The sequence below is a fragment of the Harpia harpyja genome, chromosome 10, assembly GCF_026419915.1.
Source record: "Harpia harpyja isolate bHarHar1 chromosome 10, bHarHar1 primary haplotype, whole genome shotgun sequence".
NCBI classification, from domain to species: domain Eukaryota; kingdom Metazoa; phylum Chordata; class Aves; order Accipitriformes; family Accipitridae; genus Harpia; species Harpia harpyja.
Window position 1 is genome coordinate 36,083,554 of NC_068949.1, and position 23,831 is coordinate 36,107,384.

The 23,831-nt window shown below is 36.5% G+C and overlaps 1 protein-coding gene across 4 annotated transcripts in view; it reads left to right on the top strand.

Annotated features, from left to right (window-relative positions):
• VTI1A (vesicle transport through interaction with t-SNAREs 1A) overlaps positions 1-23,831 on the top strand; it is a 275,252-nt gene that overhangs the window by 33,709 nt on the left and 217,712 nt on the right. For all 4 annotated transcript variants that reach the window (XM_052799582.1, XM_052799583.1, XM_052799580.1 and 1 more), the window contains exon 4: positions 23,141-23,218. In XM_052799582.1, the coding sequence (XP_052655542.1) occupies positions 23,141-23,218 (78 nt within the window). The remainder of the gene's footprint in view (positions 1-23,140; positions 23,219-23,831) is intronic.

Here is a 23,831-nt window from a genome sequence, read left to right on the forward strand (position 1 = left end):
ATTTTCCAAGATAAAAAGTTTGGCAAAATTGTGAAATGTCCTGGCTTTAGATCTGCTTCTTTGAAACTATCCTTCATGTGAAGTCCTCCTTTAAAATGACAGGTTTCTCTAGACCTTTTGTGGACCAGTTAGCACTGTAAACTGGTATCTCTGTGGCTGCTTCAATGAAAACACCTTGAAGTGATATCTTGGTATCTTAATATAATTTTTTTTTGTTCTGTAATGCTTTCTTTAGGTACAAATACATGTGGTGATACAGTATTTGGAGTGGTTGTTTTGTATAATCTTTGGGGATGTGCACGCAGCTTTTAAAGTCAGGTTTCAGGTAAACCATGCTGCACCTTGAGCATAGAAATACTAAATCTGCAATGATGTGATTGTAGTTATTGTATCTGTTCCATGGTGAAATTAAGCTTGAAGGAAGCCAAGGATTGTATCTTTTAGTTTGGTTCCCCTTTACCTAATTATCAGTTGAGAGTCCAAGGGAAGGGAAATAACTGCTGTAGGCTGGCGAGATATAGTATTTATTAGCTTCATATCCCCTCTTTGCATTTAGGGGAAGAAAGCTTTTTTCATCTTGATATTTTTCTGAGTTTCTCTTCCACCAAGGACATAACTAGATGGTAGTCTGCTTTCTCTACCTCTTTTCCTTCATTTTATTCCTCCTGATCTGTTTCCTCCCTTATGGCAGTCCACGCTGCAGCTGCTTCCTGCCCTAGTGCAGAAGATTAAGCTGCTTCTGAGGCCACCATCAAAAGCTGCTTTCTCACTACGTCTATAGGAAGATGCAGAAGCATTACCTCTGACTACTGCCATTGCCATCTTTATCATCTTTTTTTCCCCATTGTCAAGCCATCATTTGTAGCTGCTGTAAGCTTTTACCTATGGAAGCTTAAAAGATACAGGTTGAGATTTCTTCAGAAAGGACCCTGAAGAAGTCAGTGGTCAATCCTCAATGGCTTTCAGAGCTGAGCAGCTTAGACCTCTTAAAAATTCTTGTCTTATGTCTTTTCAGGTCGGATTTTCAGATTCTCATGAGTAACCTGTAAAAGGAAGATATGTTGAAACCTGTACCTCATTTCATGGTTCAGGAGGGGGCTTGTTTTCTTCAGATTATATAAGTGCTTTTGAAATTTCATCCTTTGACAAGATCTTGTCTCAAGAAACGTGTTTCAGTCTTAGCAAGGTAACATTTGAACAGCTATGAATTCAGAAAGAATTGCTTGCCATTTGGAGAATTTCATTGACATATTTTCTTTCATGTGAAATTCCAGTATGGTTGGGCAACCGGTATATCCAGAGGCCTTTCAGGTTGGTGGGCATACCAGCTGAAGTAATAAAACCAGAAACTTAGAGCAGAGCTAATCCTTAAGTCGTTGGAGAAAGGGGCAGAAGTTACCTCAAAGATTTGTAAATGTTGGATGTTGCAAAGAATGAGAAATGCAAGGAAATCTGTAGTGTTACCTTGAGAAAGTCTTCCTCTGAGAAGTGATCATCTTTTTCTGGGGCATAATTCAAGATGACTCTGTAATCTGTGAAAATGTTTGTCCTTACACAGCTCTTACTGGGGAAAAAAAAATCACCGCCAAACCCACCAAAACCCCACTTCTTATTCCATCTTTACTAAAAGGAATGAATTTTCCTCTTTAAAAATGATATGGGGTAGACAGATGACAAGATTGAAGTGGAACTGAAATTTTAGCTGAGGGAAAGATACCATTTTAGAACATAACATTGAGAATAATGTTATAGATGCTGCAGGTGATTAAGTCAGTGAAGTATAGTTCTTGTAAAATTTTCCTATAGGAATGTATTGATAAAGTTGAGAGAGCTTGGGATATCTTAGAAAAGTCAATATACATCACATTTGAAACCTCTATCAAACACTTGACATAGTAGTTAGAAGACAGTGGTATATCCCCATCTACTGTAAGAATGGCTGTATCAGGTTGGACCAAAACCCCATATAGCTTCATGTTGTTTCTCTGTAAAAGAGTAAGAGGTCACTGGAGAAGAGCACGAGGGTAAGGCAGATGTCTACCTATGCTATTCTTACATTCTTCCAGCCTTTCTCAATTATGACTGAGAGATTCCTGAGTCAGAAGTGATGTTTCCAACCTAGGGCTGTATCACCAGAACAGGAATTAGTTATCAAAGTTGTGGCTCAGGAGTTAAAGTTCAGAGGAAGAAAAAAATCAGAGAACTTCTGCAGGGGGTGAGTCAGCTGTGTTTTTCCCTAGACTCAGAAAATGATAAGAACAATGAAGCAGGATGCAAATCTCTAAATGGTATTTTTTTTCTCATTTTTCCATTAATGTTTTGCTTGGAGTTGGCTGAGTGTCTAATGGTCATTGCTCCAGAGGAGTGAAAGTGTAAGATCTGAACTGAAGACCTGTGGTGGCAAAAAGTATCAGGGCTGGGTCTGAAGGTGGGAGAAGGGGATGGTTCTGCCATGAGCAGCCTCATGCTTTGGACCTGTTCCCAGCCTCCCTGTCAAGCTTAGGAAGGAGCAGGGGTGCAGAGTGCCTGGAAACTGATGGTGCAGCAAATAAGACCATGTAATTTTGGTTCATATTAAGACTCCTTCACTTTTAAAAATTTGTTTCATCCTATGTAATCAGACAATATTATTTTGTGTCTCTAGTATTGTTAATAGTAAAGCTTCCTGTCTAGTAAGTTATCAGGGCTCTGAAATTATATAGTGTTTTCTGCATTGCATGGGGTTTTATTTTTTGTGTCTTAAGGCTATTATCTACTTAGATTTGAGCAGATGTTTGGAATTATACAAATGAGAATATCTGTATCCAAAGACATAATTTTAGGAAATACTTCATTATGCTTGTAACTTGCATTTCTGTTTACTCTGATAGTGTGTGGGGTTTTTTATGCATATGAGTGTCATCTTTTCTCTATCTGGATAAACTTGTCATAAAGATTGTAAGAAGTGCAATTAATCATTTATCTGCTAGGTGTCAGCAAAGGTTCTCTTTAAGATAAATAAATTAAAAATTATATGCGTTCATACACTAGATCTTGAGGCTGTATGGCTCAAATCTGTTTGGAGGCTGAAAAGGAATTTCTGAGGATATATTCAGGGAAATAAATACTAGTCAGTGTCTAGAAGATACAGCTGCACTTCGTACCCTTCATTTAATTAATTTGCTCCATTGCATTTTTCTTGATGTATGTAACTTTGAACCTCCCTTTAATTAAGCAAAATTAACAAGTTTACTATGTATGGGGAAGATTTCATAGATTGCCATTCAGCAAAGTTTTTTTTTTTAAAATTAAGTTACTGTGGCATAAGAGAGAAGACACTTTCATAGATTAGGTCAAAAATAGGTAATAAAGAGTAAGAAGAAATGGTCAATTTTCACAGTGGAGGAAACTCATCAGTGGTGTCCCACAGCTTCCTATTTGTGTTGTTCAACATATTTGTAGATGGTCTTAATACAGAGGAAAGAGTTGTCAAAGTTACTGGTGATACTAAAATATGCAAGACAGTAAAAGGGAAAGCTAAATTAATTATTTCAGAAGTATCTTGGGGTACTGAGTGATGGAGCATTAAACTCACAGGTGAAGCTCATTGTAAATAAAGTGATGCACCTGGCAGAAGAACAATTCTGACTTTGCATTCCCAATGATGGAGAAGTGCTACTGTTTGGTAAAAATACAATACAAAGTCCAAACTCAATAGTGGCCAGAAAAGAAAATCAGACTTCAGGAATTACTAGGAAAGGAATAGAAATTGAGACAAGTCATCTCTCTACCTACATACATTTATGACTCTTCAGGACTTTGTGTGATTATGATTCCCTGTTCCCCAAAAGGGCAGTAGAACTAGAACATAGTTCAACTACTGATAATGAAAGCTCTAGAGCAGCTCAGTGTGAGGAACTGGTAATGGACAGAAATTCTTCAGCTAGGAAAAGAGGGAAGGGATATATAGAGAGATTATTATATAAATGGAGTGGCATACAGAGAAGGTCAGTGTCAAGCAGTTATTCACCATTGCTTATAATATGCATCAGGTAGCATCAAATTAATTTACTGAATAAGAGATTAAAAGCAAAAGAGAATTTTTCCACACAAAGTGTTATTAAACCATGGAAGTCATTGATACAGAACATTGTAGAAGCCAGAAGATTACTTAGTTTCAAGAAACGTTTGCAAATTCGAGGAAGAAATACCTTTGGCGTTCTTAAAACAGAAGAGAGAGCATCAAAGTTGGGAAGTGCCTGATCTGTAGTCCACCACAAGGTGGGTGAGCAAAGAGAGTACACCAGACAGAGGTCGTGCACTTTTACTCCTTCTCTGGGCATCTAATATTGGTTCTTACTGGATACTGCATGTTAGACTTGATAGACCTTTGATCTGAATTAGTATGGCCAGTCAGCTCTATAAATTGTATTTTTTCCTGACGGTGTGTGACGTAGAAGAGAATGCAGTCACTTTTACAGGACTGTACCAGGTTAGGTATAAAGAGTGTGTCTGGACTTTCTGGCTCCGAGAACGGTGAATTTTTTGCATGGATAAGTGGTGGTCATTATTCCAAACTAAAAACGTGGGACCATAGCAGGCATGTGTTGGTTTGTTTGGGTTGATAGATCAATATATTTAGCTTCAGCCTATGTGGAAAATAAACAAGACTTCCTTTGTTCTGGTGTGATTGCTAGTTCTGGAGATAGTATAACTTCAGTGGGGAAAACACTGCAAATACTTTTTGGGAATACAAACAAATTTCATCTGTTTCCACATCTCTGTCTCATTCACTTTATAGCAACATTCTTGAGAAGAGCTCTGTAAATGGAAATATTTTAAAGTTTGTACGCTTTGGATTTACATGCCTACTTAAAGATAATGCAAATATTAAGCTGTACTTTTATGCGGTATTGCTTATACATAACTCATCCAGCTGGGGATCAGACTGTTACCATATGACCTTTGTTTTTAAAACAGAGCACTTAAAATATATACAACAGTGAACTAGCAAACTATCTGGAAATGAAAAGATTGTGTTGAAAGTGTTCCTTTAGAATTTTTTTTTCAACCAGTTTGCGGAAGTTTGGACAGAACCCCCCAGTTAAAGAAATAGATACACGCTTCTTAGGCCTTGTATAAAGTCTCATATTTGTCATTAAATATTATATACAAATTGAGAATTCATACTGCCCATTGTGATAGTAATCATTACTGTTCTCTACTTAGATCTAAGTTTTTTGAAAGTGCTGTCTTAGAAGTGCAACTTCTTTTTTTGTCTGAAGTAGTATTTAGTAGACTATTGAGTGTGACAATTCAGTTCACTCAGACCGGTAATTTTTTTAATATAACTATGTAACTGCACAGTAAGCCTAGTATTTCCCCCTTAGCTCTTGTATTAATGAGAAGCAGTGTTGTCTAATATTACTGTGTTACTTGTAATTCAGTAGAGCTCAAATAACTCCCTCAGGCTTGGTGGCCATACTGCGGTAGATGCTTTAAAGTCAGAAAGATGTCCTCTCTGCACAAAGAACTTCAGTATCTCACCTTTGCGTTGGCTTTGCTAGTGAAGAATATACCCACTTTGGTGGTATCAGGTTTAGGCAACAACACAATTGTTTTACTTGTTTTAAAATAAGCTAGTATTTTATTTTCCTATGTAAAGCTCCTAATAATTAAATTTAAAAACTTTAAAACTGAAGTACTTCATCTTCAGACTTTCAGCTGTGTTGCTCTATTAATTGCTGTGTCAGTGTATTGATGCAGCCCCATAGCTAGTGTTCATATATTCCCTGCTCATTCAATAGGATAACATGATAGGAATGCTGTCACTGTGCAGTGAGAAAAGTTTGATATTTTCCCCAAATTAAGTCTTATTAGAAAGGACTTCAGCCACTGAGATTTGAAGGGGTTTGTTTTGTTAAGTTCTGTCATGCCAGGGAAGTTGCTTTCTTACATTTTCTGTTTAAAAAATAATCAGTTGATCAATCTCTTCCCATCTCCCTCATATACCTGTTTACCAAATCATTTCCTCCCATGCCAATTTTCCAAAATTCAAGTTGAAAGATGAAGGTAGGTCTTGATTACTTATGCTTCAGCCTCTGAATTCCGCATAAAAAGGTCATAGTCCCACAAAGAAGGTATTAAAACTTCAGATAGTGGCAGAACAGTATTTTTCCCAGTATATGAGAAAAAGACAATGACCACAGGAAGCAGGTTGCTGTGTGCTTCTGTACCTTAAATAACTTCTATCAATACAGTTTATATATTCTTCCACAGCTTTTAATCTAAAGACATATTAGATTTTTTTGAAATTCATGTCTTGATTGCATATCAGGCAGGTATTGATTGAATAGCAAATAATCACCATCACCAGAACAACTGTAAACCAATTTTGTAACAATGTGAAAAAATTTTGCACTGCCAAGTGTTTTCTTTAATATCTCAGGAAATAGTGAAATTGTCATTCAAAATTACATTAGTTTTGCTTTTTTTCATCTTCTATTTACTAAGCAGGACTAGAATGACATAAATATAGATCTGTGCAGGTGTATTGCCTGTATTATGTATGTTATCTTTCATTTTGCTCTTTAAATACATAGTTCCCTTTCTAGACTTGTTCTCTGATGTGGTCATACAGAGAGTTGACTCTCTAATACAAGCAGGGACAAGGGCTGGCATCACATCTGTCTGCTGGCCATCATGCTAATTTCTTAAAATGTACGTAGGGTTTGGAGAGCAAAGGAAAAGAGTGGAACATTGGAGGAAACCATCTTACATTTAGACTTACTCCTGTAAGATATGGAATATGACCATCAAGATTTTGGATTAATCATGGTAGCGTTCAACAAAAACCGTGTTGATTGTATGGTATTAGGGCCAAGGCTGAGATGCTGTAACTGCTCAAGGCTTAATGAAACCTGTTTATCATCTCTCTATATTTTAAAAGTAAACTTCAAAGTGTCACGGCTGCTCTGTATTTCCTACAAAGCCAGGTTGTCACCATTTTTGTTACTATTAATTACTTGACTAATGCATTATATTTATACCATTTATATGCAAATTATTTAATTAAGATAGAGGTTGAGCTATGGGCCCTTAGTGTTACACTGTTTTTTCTTTTGTTCTCATTCTTCAAACTGAAACAATTCCAGGGAGTGAACTCATAGTCCAGGTCTTCTTTTGTGCCCTGTACCAGAAGAATGACATGTTATGCAGTATTAGCATTTATAAACCTGGAAGCACAAGTTGGAGTGCCAGTGACCTTACAGCACAACTTCTCATTCTGTGTAACCCAAAATGGAAAAAGGAGAATCTTGGCTTATATTTTAAGGATTGAAGATGCTGTCCTGGGGTTGAATAGCTCATAGAAAGAATTAATGGCATTACTTTATAAAAGATTCCCTTTTCCATGCTTCTGTAAGGTCATCTGTATCTTAATGTGCTTTAAAAAGACCAGTGTTAGTATTTTAGTGTGGTGAAGATCTGTTTTGTTCTATGTGAGAAGTCTCTAGACTTAATGTTTTGAATGAAATGTGGTAACGGGACAACCGAAATTTATTTGAAGGTCTTGATGAGTTTGGAAGCTTTCGTTAAAAGATGCTTCAGATCATTGACAAGAAAAAAAAAACTGATGAAGAGGCATAAAAAAAGGTAGATGTTGGTCTGCAGTCCAAATATAGTGGAAGTGGGGAAAAAACCTCTTAGGATCTCAGACCCATAACCAAGGTGCATTGTGAGAAGGGAACGCTTTTATCTTTAAAAAAGGCACACTATATTGATCAGGATTTCTGTCTTTTGAGCTAATAGAAGACAATACACATGCTTCTGCAGAAGGACCAGCCTTACCAGAGCACTACCCCTTGGGAGTCAACCAGGCAATGTGGCGTGTCATTGTTTTTAAGGGCTCAGGAATCTATGGAACTGAGAGAGAACCACTGAAAGATGCTGAATGAAGGTGAGTGAATTGCAAACATTGTCTGAGGAGCACTGATGGGAAGAGGCAGCAAATAACTTTTTTGAAGAAATTCTCAACTTCATTCAGCAAACTGAATCAAACTGATGCAGATTTGCAGTTCTTCACCTTACTTTTGTGATGATTTGGATTAAATACAGGGTAAGAAGCACACACAGCCAGTATACAAAGGAGGCTTGTATGTTAACATAAAATAATTTGTTTGGAAAAATTCTTCCTGTTGGCAAACGTGCAGAGGTCAGGTTATATATTCTTAACTTCTTGACCATGTGGAAATAAATAGCTTAGGGGCCTTGTGGTTTCTTTTTTCGTAAGAAAACAATGTTGCAAAAATTGCAACATAGAAATCAGACATTTCATTGCTTCCCTTGCTGCTAACAAAGCAATGGAGGTATCAGACAGACTTCCAAGATTATTTTTTCAAACAACATTTTCTTGAACCATTTGTCTTTTTAATATACAGTGTATTTACAAATTTGGAAATAACAGTGATAGAATAATTTTCTGTTTAAAGTTTCTCTGGAATATCGTAAAAAGAGTGTGTGTGTATGTGTGTGTGTGTGTGGTTTGTAATAGATTCTGACCCTATAGCTTTAAAATCACTATGTACATAACATAGATAATGGAATGGCCCAATACAAATTAACTTAAAAATTTATGTCTGCTTGCAGCTTTACTTTTCTAGTATTACTTGTTTACTAAAAGTGTATTAGAAAGACTTTTTCTATAAATTTTGCCAGGAGATGGCTTTCAAGTAGATAAATATTTCTTTACTTTTTACTTGATTTTGACACTCTTTCCATCAGTGTAGTTATTGGTGGTATTTTTTTTTTCAGCGTGGTGGTGGTTTTTTATATCATTTTATCTCTACTAGGGCTCAGTTTTACATTATTATTTCATGTTGCTTTTTTGGCATCATAATTTCTAAGGTAAGAAATTATAGAGTCACGAAGACAAGATTGCAGCTTCTTTCATTTGTCAGGGAAGGAGATGGAATATAAGTGAACATGCTGAGTTTTTCAAGTGAATGAAAAAAAAAATCCCTGATATAAAAACAAAAGAATATTGAAAGCAGCAGAAAAAAGAAACAGAAAAAATTATTTAGACAAATTTCATTCCAATTAGCTTGTAGATGAAAGTTTCTTTTTTAAGTGCTATAATCCATAAAAGAAAAATAACTCCTAGTTCAAATGCTAAGGTCTGTGTAACATACTACCAAGTTTCAGAGGGAAAGTGTTTTCAAGGTCTTTTCATGAATGGTGTGTTATGGAATGGGGTCACTCGAAAAGGAATAATTACAGAGTGATCAGAAGATTTCTTTGAAAAGATTGTGCTAGACCTTCTGTGTGGTTTGTGGAAGAACAGAAATCAGTTATGCTCCTAGGGTGGGCTAACAAAATGTATTGTGTTTTTGCAGCTACTTCTATCTTTGCCCCAAAAGATGCATGCATCACCCCGGCAGTGCACTCAGCCTCTGTAAGGTCATTGCCTAGAAACCAGATCTTGGTGCCGTTAGAAGTACAACATACTGCTGCACCATTTGACCAATTGCAAAAGTTTAGTTTTGAACTCTAATGAGTCTTTGCTCATCTCCTGTCTCAGCACTACCAGTTGTTAAATAATTAATTCCTCTTTGATTGTTGCTCTTTATGTGCTTTTATAAACTTATTTGTATTATTTCGTGTTTTATTTTATTTGTACTCAGCCTCTTCTCTTTGTTTCAGAGCATGGAGTTACTAGAAAGAATTAATTTGAGGAATACTTTTGGACCCTTTGTATAGTGTATATACTGAGGATCTGTGATCTACAGTAATTCTTATTCATTTGGAATATAGTAATTTGTTCCTGTCAGCACAGGGGCTGGTTTGTTGTTTTAAATTGCTGACTTTTGTTTTTCTTGGCATGCTCCCCAATAGAAACTGAACATCTGACAAAAATCTATTTGTACGACAGTTCAGTCGAGATAGGTGCTCTCAGCTGCCTAACAGTACGATTTGGGGTCCCCAAGATAAAAGTTGACTAAATGCCAAGATTTTAGTAGAGCTTGGTTGTGCAGATAACAGAGGTAATCCGTATTCCTCAGGTCTGCAAATCAAACAGACAAAGGAGAAATATGCATGCACACCATTCTCTTTGAGATAGTGGACCAGTAGTTTCTTCTTAATAACAATGGGGACTGTCTAACCCCTGAGAACAACGGAAAGCTGACACCAGGGTTGTTCCTGTATGAAATTAGAGCGATTAGAAGATTCTTAGAATGCTTCTCCCCCTTTAGCAGATAGGGCCTAAATAAATTAATCAGTGGATCTGGTTTGTGGCGCTCTGGCAATTTCTGCTGTTATGGGGTTTTGCCTGTCTAGAACTGAATTCAGGTTATTATAGATCTGAAAGTTGATCCATAATACTGTACAAGAGGAAGTCCAGCCACTAGGTCTTGACTGTGTTTTCCAGGGTGATACAGACAGATGTACCAGCCTTAGTGGCCATCTATGGAAATATTGCATTGGAAAGCACATACTGGTTTCTAATGATCCCCTGCAATGATTATTCCAGGATAAAATAAGTTACTGAAATATCCTCTTTTTGATGAGGTGGTTAGATCAATAATGTGAAATCCAAACTAGGAGCCCTAGTGGCCTAGTAAACGCTTTTTGATAGAATAGTTTTTAAGGTACAATAATTGCTTTTCATCCCCAAATAAAAATATTACCCAAGTCAGCTGTATGCAAGTATGTGTCCCATTTTTGCTGCTTAGCTGTGGAATCTCTTACGTTTTGGAGTTAACGCTCAAGCTATCGCTCTTCTGGTTTACTGCAGGGCAAGTTTTTCCCAGGTTGACAGCCATCCAAGCCATGAGTTTAGTTTTGAAGACTTCTTGCTAGTTAAAATGTGTTACTCCAAGGGCTTCTTTATGGGCAACTTGTATATACTTTGTTACTTGGAAATTCTCAGGATATCTTTCAGTGTGAAATCACTGTTGTTTTATATAAGGATTTTTTAGTGCAGAAATGTACTAGTTAATTCCTTATCCATTTACTTGTAAGTATCTCCTGAAAGACCATAATTCTTGCTTATTTCTCTCATATCTATAGATTTACTGATCTGTTAATTCAAATTCTGTGATCACGCATTTTTAATGCCTTGCAAAACTAGGTAAATGAATAAATAAATAAATAAAAGCATAAATGGTTCATTGTACAGTGTGTTCAAGATCAGCTGGAACCATATTTTGCTTTTTTCCCCTCATCTTTCAGACTGAAATACATCTTACCTGTTCAGTCCTTTCTTACCTTTATTGAACTTTCTCCACCTCTTTTGCAGAAAGGTTATAACAAAATACTTCCAACATGCAAACTGATGTTCAGTAAATTTTTAAAACGAGTATGTTGATAGATTTTTATCATCCTGCTGCCAATAAATGCCCATTTGTGGTCAGAGTCAACAGTTCTTGTGATGTTTTAGGTCATGTATTATCAGGTATAGACATCTCAGTTTAAGAGAATAAAAGTATAAGCTGTCACCCAACAACCACCTAAATTTTTCCCTGGGGCCACTACTTCAAAAGTCTTTGAAACTGCTGTAATCCTGTTACAGTGGTTGCCCTTCTCCTGTAGAACCATAAAGCTGCCTGTAGTAACAGTGGGCAGCGACAATGGACAAATGACAGCATGGGCTCTTCAAGATGACCGCTCTTGTTGTACGGCATATGGTCCTGTGTGGGACTTGAGAGAGGGAGGGTAGGAGAGGACCCAAATATCTGAACAGAGGGAGGGGACCAGTAGGAAATGGCAAAATGGGTGGTGGGAAAGGGAACGCTTTGTGATAGAAAGAGGTAAGTATGGTCGCACTGGAGAAAGCACATGATAAATTGGGGTAAGAAGGTACAGACTGTGAAAGGTGTAAGGTGTAAGACCGATGAATGATAGGGAAAGGGAAAGAATGGTGGGTACACCACCTGAGAATTTAGAAGAATGGTTGCTGTCACTCTCTGTATGTTTGTGCGAGTTCATTTTTAGGTCGAAATTTTAACCTGAGATTATTACATAAATTTGGGTCTGTCCCTGAAAGCTTAGGAATCAAAAATCCAGATAAATGTTACACACTTGGATTTTTTTCCTTCCATTCCTTATATTCTTTCTGTGTCGGTTTTGCATGTCAGGTTTGTGAATTGGAGTTGGAAGTATTTATTATGTTTGCCATATGCTATCAAACTTTGTTTTTCTTTGTATCAGATCATCTGTATTTGATGCTAACAGCTTTGTTATACCAGAAGTTTCTAAACTGTGCCATGCAAGAACAGCTGGTGGGGTGGAGGGACAGATGTTTGGTCAAATAGTACTGGGCCTTTCTTGCACTTCAAAGGAGCTGAGCGGAGATATAATATGACTGTAGAGTATAGTTCTATTTTTCTAATCTGAGTAATTTGAATATTTGCCATAGTTTATTAAGAGATTGGGAGGGCAAATAACCTGTATGAGCAGAAATTGGAAAGTGATTCATTAGATAATCTTTCTCTTGCTGTGGACTTTACCCTGTAAAGATGAGAACCTCTGAATTAAATTCATATTGCCAATATGTGCCCCATGGAAGAGATGTTACAACATTCTGTGATATAAATTAATTGCTTTTGATATTTTAATTGTTACCTTCTTTCTTTGGAGCTTCACTTCAGTTTTGTTCAAATGAAAAGTGGGATAACTTTTGAATTTAATCTTTGCCCTAATATTGAGATCTGAACATCTTTCTTCTTGTGCATGAATGCTTGTTCAGTTGCTATTTAAATAAAAGTAGTATTATGTAAGCAGTAACCATCAAGGTTTATTAAGTATGAAGATCTTAGATGTACCTTGAACTCCCTGAATTGCTGATCATCAGAAACTGGCAGCGTCCACTGAAATGAGAATCATTCCGTCTCTGCTCTGTTCCTTAAGATTTCCCCTTGTTATCCATTAATGGCCACTATAGGAGGCAGTACAACTTCTGGACTAATTGAAGCTTTGACTGATATGGCAGTCTTTATGCAGTCTTACATAAAGTGAGGTTTTCCTTAAGGTTCACACTACATTGTCTTGACAGTGAAAATCCAGGCAGCTATAAACAAGATCAATAGAAATGTGTAAGCATTGTTGGTGACAACATAGGAACAGGGACAAAACAGAAATACTCAGTGAATTTTTTGAGTTTGGACATCAATATTTACTGGGAAATGAGCTACTGCCAGTATCAGTGTTTCTCATTATTCTTTTTGTTGTATGTTGGTCCACTTAGAGGCAGAATTTCTGACTGTGCTACAGGTAAGGGAAGAATAACAAGTTAGCTGAAGCCTGTCTGTCAGAAAGACACTTTAAATGCCAAATATTTTGTAAATACCAATATTTTGTATAAATATACTGCCTTTCTGTTACACTGTGTTACAAGGCTTAAGACTTACATTCTGAAGAAATAAACCAAGTAGGGGAGGGGTTGGCGTCGCTATTTTTGATACAGATATGTGCATAATAATAATAATAATAATAATAATTTTTCATCCAATTTATGCACTTTAAGAAATCAATATTGTTTGTAAGTATTTTCACTCAATGCGGGGGACTGAGAAACTCAAAAGCAGAGACAGTATAAAAAGAAGGAGGACTTTAGTTAGATAAATTATAGGTAGTGGATTAGTTACTGACTTTTATCTCAGGTAGTGTAAAGCAAGAACTGCTAATCATCAGCTTGTGATAAAACTAGAAAATGCCATGTCTGAACATCGGGCTAGTATTTTATCATATTAGCTATTGATTTAACACAGCATGAAACAACTGGTTCTGTCCCAGTAGTGCCTGGTGGGGAGCAGCGAAGGTACAGATTTACTCCTCCTTCAATCTGCTGCAAACTTCAAAGCCCAATTGTGACCACTTAACTACTAAAATTACTAAACTCAGATAGTTTTTCTCTTTTTCAGACAAGGCAATGTGTCTGTGTGCAAGTACACATAATCTAGAAGGAAGGAAAAGAATCCCAGCTAAATCATGTTAGGGCAAAAATAATAAATTCAGTAAGCACAGACAGTAAGATCCAAAAATCAGTTGGGCTGGGCTGTGTTATACACAAAGTATTTTTCATTTTCCTTTTTATTAATCAATAGTTTGAACTAATGTGCTTATGGTCCAAAATAATTGCATTGAAATACACAAAATGAGCACCATGTGGGTATATTTGTGTGCAAACCACCTTAATTATGCCGTTTTTCTATTTAATTATTCTTTGCATCAAGCATTATTTTATTTTGTATTTAATGGTGAAGTCAGAAATTATCCTCTACTACTCTCATTGAATAGGATTTTTCATATTTATTATGATTAATATTTTTAAGGTTTAACTGAAATTTTCTTATTCTGTATGTTATTTTCAGAAATTAAAAAACATGTATTGGTATATGGATGGAAAGATGCCTCTGAGAGAGAGTGTATATGCTCAGTGAAAAAAGGACAGTGCCTAAAAATAGCTTTTCATGCACTAAAAGGTATTTTTGGAAAGGCCTGCTTAAGTTTCTTTGGTATAAAATAGATCCTATCAGAGTGGCACAAATGTAGGTGGGACAATTCAGCTGCCTTGGAAACATCTCATTCATCTGCCTTGCCCTCATTCTTTGTGTCCAAAATGAGATCTGTCTTTATGCCTTCCTTTTGTTTTTTACTCTTGGAGTTCACAGTGGGCAAAATGTATAATTTATTAATAGACGGAGCTCTGTAGCAAAATTGTACTTTTAACTGAAAAGCCTAAAAGCCTAAAAAATACCATCTTTTCCTAGGCTTTACCTACTGTTAGAAATTCAAGGAGTGGGAGAACTAAAAAAGATGGTGGTAGCATTCAAGAATGGCAACTGTTTCAGCCCAATTATAGATTTTCATTACAGTTGCTGATCTCTGTAGTGTCTGGCCAGAGAGTGCAGATACAGGCTGATAAAGACAATTAAGTAACAAATGGAGGAAGGAAGTAACATGTGGATGCTTCTTTCTGGGAGAGGAAGGAGCTGGTGGAAAGTACCAGCAGATGTCTTGTTGCTGTTAGCAACGGGAACTTAGGCTCCAGATGGAAATACCGGCTGAAACAAAGATATTTTAATGAACATTTCATGTTTTGGTTTATCTGAGATGTTTACCATCCTTTACCATGAGCTAATTAGTGTCAGCTAATTAATTAAAAAATCTTAAGCTTCCTTAAGATTTTTTTTCCTCCCTGCTTCACTGTCTTTGAAAAGGAGCACTCTCTTTAAAAGTTGGCCCTCATAGTATAAACTTCTCCCCTTGGAGGAAAATGGCTCCATATTTTCATGTTCTCAGTTCATCTGTCTGCTGGTCCAACACACTGGAGTTTATCTTCCGTCTCCAAGATTTAGCAAACATTTATGTTAATTATGAACCTACTACACAGCATAAAATCTTTGGACGACAAGACAGTCTAAAGTACATGATCCTGATGTGTAGTTGCTCCTTGTCGTCTAAATTGCTCTTTGTCCTCTAAATAACTTTTGTTGGATAAATAATGCAATGAAGTTGCATGGTAATAGGCATTATGAAAAAAAAAAAAAGGAAAAAAAAGGAATTAAAAAAAGCTTTTAGTTAAAAAAAAAAAAAAAAGGAACTATTATAATATATGAGTTAGGTTGTTACAAGAAGATGAGTTGGGATGACCAATGAAGATTTCATAACAGAAACATAAGCTTTGTGTTTTACTGGAAAAAGGCAGTAGGAGTTCTCTATTCAACTGTTTTCCTTAACAATTTTCCCTAAAAGGTAATTTTGCAGAGATACTTGTAGCTCTTGCATGTATGCTTATTATGTGCATATGCCAGTTCAAAGTGCAAAGATCTGCTGTAGGTAAACCATATTCAAAATAAGCTTATTTTTGTGGCCTAGTTTTGCTGATCTTTAAATTGAAGTTATTTGTAGCTAGCAGAGACTTCTGTAGAAGAAAGCAGCCTATATGACATTAGTGACTGACTTCCAATGCCTGATGTGGCTTTTTAAAATCTGTTTTAGGAGTGAGAGTCTTCTAGCATTTGATACAGAGACTGAATTGTCTTAAGTGATCGTATTGACATCCTTAAATATTTTTGCAGATTAGCCTGAACATGAATTGAGGATCAATTTATCTGTCAAAAATACTGGCTTAATTTTGGCTGTTCCTGTTCTTTGCATCCAAATTTTTGTTGATGCCGCAGTCTAGACATGTCCCTTTTGTCTCCGAGTCCAAGTATGAACCTATGCTATAAACAACAGAATTTATCCCACTAAACCCAAATAAATAGGCCAGTTGTGGATTACTTTGAACCTGTATCAGGTGTGGTCTTACAGCTGAGGTATCTTCATTTTCAAACTGTCGTCTGAGTTGGGGAGAGAGGGTGTTCCCCCCTCCAACCTTGCTCTTGCCTTTTCTTCCAGCATTGCTGATTGAAATGACTGTGGTAAGTAAGGGTCTGCAAGTTGCAAAACCTTTGTCAACAAATTAGGCAAATATATGCCAATGTTTGCTATACATATCAAGGCAAAGGGCACTAACACCAGCCAACTTTTAATTTAGCAAGCTAGATTATCAAACTGGTCTTTGAACACGCACAGGGTGATTGCAAGGAAGCACTAGCCTTTTCTGAAAGGTGAATCTGAGAAGGAATGAACTCAAGTGATCTTGCACAATTTAGAGGAATTTCCATTGACTGAATAGGCAAGTTGGTTAGCTTGGACAGCTAAGTAGATGTGTAAAGATAGGTTTTGTAATGAAATATGATAGTTTAATAATGGTCATTTGAAGGAATCAATAGAAGGGAGTTGTATGAAATACTGAAATTACAGTGCTGAAAAGCACATTACAGGAACAGACTACCAGATGTAGGTAACACTAGGTAGCAGAATAGCTGCAAGTAGGCACTGCAAAAGGCAGACGTCACTATGTTGGCCTACAGAGAGGTTATAGTTAAATCTGCAGGAATACTCAGTCACCGTTCATGCGTCAGCTGATGCCTGGCATATTTTTTTGAGATTATGGCACATGAGTAAAAAGGCAGACAAACTGTTGTGCAGAACAGCCCAGAGTTGATAGTACCTTGGAGAAAGTGAATTCTGATGAAAGAATAAAGTAGTGTATGTGTAGGCACCAAGATTTGGTAATAGGACGTGGTAATTCAAACAAGCAAAAAGATGAGCAGTTATAATTAAAAAAAAATAATAAATTGATATAAACACCAGGCTAAGGGCAATTATTCATTGTTATGTTTGGAGAGTCCTATCCAAGCCCAAGCAATGCTTATCTGAAGTTTTCCATGCGTGGATTTATAACTCTTGTACTTCATCATATTACTCTTCTGTAGATGTGGTCTTGTTAAATTGGAAGTGATGGCAGTCAATTTTTGAGCATTCTCTAAAAAATAGAAGGGGGGAGAGGTCAGTTAGTTCCAGACCTTTGAATTTTGAAAAATCTTTCCTTTGGTAGGTTATTAAGTTTAAAAGGCAGAGCTCAGGTAAATATAAGTTGTTTTTCTAAATACAAGTGTCTTTTTCACAATAGAAATCATCCCTGTTACTCTTTAAATTCACAGAAACGATGACTTAACAATTCTCTCATAGGTCACCTGTTTTCTTCCCTACCTACAGCACGTGCAGTGTAGCAGGTTGTTTAAGCATCAGCCATGTTGGTGACATGCATGGTCCGCTGGTCATGAGTTTGAGACAGAAGTAGTTTTGTGGGCAGAAGCTTCATTTTTCACGACCAACATAATACAACGTGTTGTATCCTCATGGGGGTTTGCTTGACCTTCCTCCCTGCCCTTACCCTGTAAAGAAACTAAAAGTATGTTTGATGATGATTATTGAAAAGAAGATTTATAGACCTGTGACTTCTACTTAAAATGGGTGATAGTATCTCTGCATTAATTTCACATTAGCACTTGAAGTTTGATTTCTCTCTGCTGTTGTAGGAAGCTGACGACATTTGGCAGAGTGGCGGAATACAGGTTTTAAGTTGTGCATTTCTCTTTCAGCATTGCCTGCAATCTTTTTTGTGGGCATGCAGGGAGGGCAGGCAAGACCAGGAGTGGCTTAGGCATTGACTTTTGCCAGCCAACACGTACCATTGAATTGGTTCTTTCATTCAGAAGTTTCATAAGATTTATAGAATAGTTTTTATTTCCTTTTGGACAGAAGAAATGTATTGGCTTTGGTTTTTTTATTTTCATAAGGAAATGCTTGAAAGTCCAGCACTGCATCAGGTTGTATATTAACACTATGTAATTGTTTTCCTGCTTCTTACACATAATCAATAAAAACTAAGTTACTTAGGAACAGGAAAAGCCCTTTGGAATTGCAGTCTGAAGTGTCTAGTCTATTGTTCCTGGATCACCTTTACAGAGAAATTTTGAAAGTTTTGAAGAAGTTTTGAAAACTGAAGTTTGAACACAATTTCTTCAGCAATTTCAATTATTTTATTTCCTGAAGAAGTGTTTTTGTGTTTCTGTTTAAATATAAGCTTTAGAGAATGTTAAGTAGGTTCACTTATTTTTCTTCTAAATTTGTTAAACTACCTTTTCCATTTCTGCTCAGCAAAAAAATACTTCAGTACTATTCCGGAAGGCAGAGATGAAAGTGTACATTTTGCAGTATTTAGCAGTCCATTTGAGGATCAGGTCACTTTTTTCACCTTGCTTTTAGCAAGAGCATTGGCAAAACTGACTACTCTCAAAGAACACAAAATAAAATCTAACTTATTCCTACAAATTATTTCTGGTTATGCTAACCTTGAGTATTTATTTACATCTAGAGCAGGACCAAACTCTGAAACAGGTGCCTGAAGATTTGTTTAAACCATTTATATATACTAGGAAATTCTGATGAATTTTGTATGAAAACAGATGTTTGTGGATAAATAAGCCTTTTTGTTTGTTTACGCATATTTCACCAAAATATCCATTTAATCTGTTCTTAAAACATTGAGCCTCAAAAATGGAGAGGTTGGGACAAAAGGATTTGCTCAGCCTTTTGTCTGAAATGCACCTAGGTTTGCTTGTCTCTTCAGGGGGCTGCTTAGCATTTAGGAGGGGGAAAGCTATTCTTTAGTTCAGGTATGAAAATGTGCGATACTTTATATCAATTATTTGGCTGATTGTTGAAAGTGTGTTGGAGTGAGTGGGCATTGGCTAGTTCTGGCCTTCACTAATGGGAACATTTCAGAATGTGGATGGTAATTAAAGTATAGAATGCAGAAAATTAGGCCAAAATTGAATAGAAATGAATAAGTATGTGTTCTGTTGTGCAGATGTTGGAAACAGATTGTTTTGGATACCTCTTTCTATCTACATCTTATTTGGTTACCATGTAAAAATCGGTCATACACCATGTAGATTGTTTCTCTTCCCATTGCCTTTTCTGTTTTTATGTTGTGATGTATCTGTATAGGTAGTAATTTAGCAAAATATCCTGTCTGCCAGGTGTGGGAACTAGCTGATTGTATTGTAATACCAGATCATTACTTAATTCATATGCAACCTAGCCTAGCACATGGAAAGCATTATAAATCTATTTACAGTGTGGCTGGTCTGATGATAACATTGTATTAAATTCCCAGGTGAGGCAATTTAAGCAATTGCTTTGCCATGTGTAGGCCATGGAAATTAACTTCTCATATGCTTTAGTAATAGACGAACTTCATTGGTATGCTCAGATTAGTAGTATAGCAGAATTCTTACAGTCTGGTTACATGTACCCTACTTCACATGTAGAATCATACAGGGGGGTGGTACTGCAGATCACAGATCTTAATTAGTTTAAGCTGAGTTAATTCATTTCAATTCTAATTTAGCTGGGCTTGCCCATGAACACATTCAGTTCTATTGGGAAATGTTAAGGCTTGGGTCAAGTAGACAGATTGTTTAAAGCCAAATTGCCAGACAGAACTGAGCAAGTGTATCTGTTTGAACAGGGCTTTAAGGAAATCACCCAATCAGTATGCAAAAATCCTGTTCATAAACCAGGAGAGATCTGCCTGGAATCAGAAATTCTTCCTTGTCAGAAGGTCTGGGTACTGTAGTACATTTAAAACAGCCCCTGAAACTTTCTCTGTCTTGAAGTTCTTGTAGAAAGTAGCTTAACCCTTTTGTGTCTTTTTGTGTTCGTGTGCATGCTACATTTGAATGCAAACACGTACACTGAGTTAAAAACACTTGTGTGCTTAGACTTTTTATCTATGTATATACAAGGAAATATAAAATACAAGGAAAACTTCTATATATGACAGACCTTTACAGACCAAAAACTGCACACAGAACCTCTTAAACCTATACTGAGCTGCCCAGAAATGCCTTGGATTACAAACTCTGTAAAGGTTCTGTCTTTTCTAGAAACATACATATAAAGTACCAGTAGACAGTGGTAACTGACAACTAAGACTAAAAATGTTGACAATTTCTTGATTTGCCTGGTTAGCTTATGTATAGAAGTCATTAACTATTTATAAAATGCATTATGAATTGGGTTCCTTCAAACTGTAGCAGAGTGTGTGACATTTCCAGCTCAAACTATCATTCTTACATTTGGCTAAAGTACGTATTTATAAACAGCTGATAGTTATGAACTAAAAAAAAAAAAATATATCTAAAACTTATTTAATTATTGAGTTCGGACGAACCGAACTAATTTTCATAGCCACATTGTAAAGTGTTAGCCAATATTACTTTAATAAAAATAAGAATAGTAATTCGAGATATTGATATTTTGGACAAATCCTGAAAGAACAAACGAACACTTTAGTTCAAAGGCCTTTCCTTTTATATTATTGATTCATTTGGTAGTGAAACTGTGATCAAAAGTAGTATCAAATTATTTATTGATTATGGCAAAGAGTTATACCTAATTGTAGTCAAAGGGTTATTTCTTTTAATATAATTGCTGATTTTCAGATCATGACAGATTATTGCAATAAAAGAACAATGATACAAATATATTTATTAAGTTCAGTGGTGATGATATAAAGGATTATAAAGGGCCTCTAAAAATTGTATTGCTATTAACATTTATTTCTTTCCCGTGAAGAATATTCTTTTTCCTTTCTTCCGTGCAGGCTCTTATGAATGAGAATATCAGCCAGTTAAATCTTTCAAATAAATGATGTGTAACCAAGGACCGTCTCAGTCTCTACATATAATTAGGCAACTTGTTCACTGGAGAACAAGCTCATGAAGCATCATGCTCCTTACTTCAGTCTAATAATGATAAATACATTCAACACTAACAGATTCAATGGGGCTGAGTCATTTTGTGAAATTGGGAAAGACTGTACAGTTGAACTACTAGATCTCAAATGGGAAGATTGAATCTTAATCAGAAAAGCAGATTAGATATTTATTGGTATATATTTGTAATTTTCTTCCTTGTTTGATGTGTATCAAATAAAAATAGGAAAATAATATAATTGAGCAATCTATGCCAATTTGTTGGCTTTTTGGTGAAAAAAGAGAAAAACAAAACCTATCTCCATATGATATTCTTGCATACTGTGGAGTGTTTTAGTCCCCCATAGTGATGAAATGAATAATTTAAACAGGCAGCTCTGATACCACAGCCTGTTTAAAGGTTCTCATATCCTTTAATGCTGTAGACTACTTTAGCTTGGTTAGTATGAAACTGTGACAGCTGAGATCTCCAAAAGATTTGGCACAATTCAGCTCTTGTAGTAGGTCCATGGTATGCTTTGACCTTGCTACGTACATCTGTAGCTTTAGTATATAATCTAGGTCTGAACACTAGCAACTGAATCACAAATTGGTGAGCATTGTAACGATGATGATGGTAATAAAGGCTGAACTACACAGGATATAAAAGCTAAAATGTGTTGCTCTGAGATGACCAACACAAGGCTTACTCCACTTCTAGGTTCCTAGCGTAAGGGGTGACCCACTTCCAAACTTCTTTGTCACAAAGGTAATTAATTTCCCGTGCTCAGTATAATTTCTAGTGGGTTGTGTCCTGTGCCCCAGCCCCAAGCACATTTTTTGGCATGATTGTCCAATAAGGGAAGGTTTGAGGAGGGATTTGTTTTTGCTGAGTTCCTACTGGTAGTGACTACCATGGCAGAGTGTGAGGGAAGCTCCCATCAATAAAGGAAGGCCCTACAGCTCAGTTCTTGCTCTTGTGTTTCTTCCTCTGATGAAGTGTAAAACTGATCGTAACTGCACTCAAATATAAAAAGATTTTAGACAATATGTTAAAAATCTTTTCTCTCTTTTAATGGTGAGCGTAGGAATATTAGCTGACTAAGGGCCTGTTATTTGGCCAACAGAGAAATTGAAAGCTGGGCTGATGTTCTCTTTATGGACTTCCCTGTTGTTCCATTGAACGCTGTGCTACCTTGGTAATCTTCAGACATTTACTTTCCATTGCTCGGCACTTGATCTAGTTTAGAATCAATATGATGATCAGTTCATGAGCAAATCTGCTGCTCATAAGCTGTGAATAATGACTGTCTGTCATAACAGTCTAATGAATGACTGTCTCAGTTTGTGGTGTTTCCATGAACTGCTGTAAACCATTGTATCCTTGTACTGTTGTTGTTTTCTCTCCTTTCTTTTGCCCCTTGATTTCTGGTCCTTTCCCAGTAGGCCTTCACAGCCCTACCAGCATAGAAAGCACTTGTTAATTTTCTACATCTTTAAGTTCAACCAGTTTTGTCAAATGTGTGTTGTTAGGTTTTGTTTTGTTTTTTTTTTTATATGGGAAAAGCTCAATCTTCCTTTCCTATTCAGTGGCATCACTGCAGTGTTATGCTGAGTTCTGCGTCCAGCTAGCGAGCGTTCTTCAGATAAATGCATTTGGTTCCGACACAGGCATTTCTTCAATGCTTCTGGTATTAGTGTATATTGCCTCTCCCGATTACCTGATTATCAGAACTGGGATCACACATTATGTATCTTGAGCTTCACTGAAGCTGCTTTCATTGCCGAAATGTTGAGGATGTGACTGTCTTAGAAATGCTAAGGTTTTGCCATGCAGATTTGTCAAAATACAGCAGCTGAAGAACTTTTAAATAACTTTTACTTGCAGATTTTTTTTTTTATCAAATAGGTATCCATTAGGGGGCTCTCGAGGTTTAAGATGATCAGCCTTGATACCAATGGCTTCGGAGCTTTACTCCTAACCCTTTTTTCTTTTTGTTTTACAGAAAAGGTCACGAATTGCCTACAGTGATGAGGTGCGGAATGAGCTCCTGGGGGATGACGGGAATTCCTCAGAGAACCAGGTAGGATGCTAATCAAGAAGCCCTAGTGGGTGGCTGGAGGGTGAAGGAGGTCACTGGCACACTGGGCTTCTCAAGCTGCTCCTTAACAGCATTAGCAACAACTCATGTGGAAGTGATACTGTTTAATGCAAAGCTGGGGTCTTAATCAACTTCAAAATGTTTCTTGGAGATCTTACATTTAACCCTTTAACTTGTGATCACTGTCTGCTATCTTAAAAAAAATCTTTTCTTCTCTTTTCTTTATTATTTAGTACTTAAGAAATAACTTGAAACGCGCTGTTTGCCGACAAAGCCAAGGTCTTCACCTCAAACACATGTAAAAGGAATAAAAAAAGTACATAATGCAGCTTTGATAATAATGCAGTATAATTAAATCAACACTGGCGGGCAAAACAAATGAAAGTGCACTCTCAGAATTAGTCAGTACCCCACTCAGTTTCCTTGTGTGATTCCTTCCCTAAACAGATTTTTCTCTCCTTGTACCAAAAACGCAAGTTGTACTAATAAGAGCATGCTTTCAGAATGCATGTTGTACTAGAATGCAGAGTGCTATCCATCTCTTTTAATGAAGGAAGTCTTGATAATCCTGAGGCTTTTTTAATATCTTGTACCC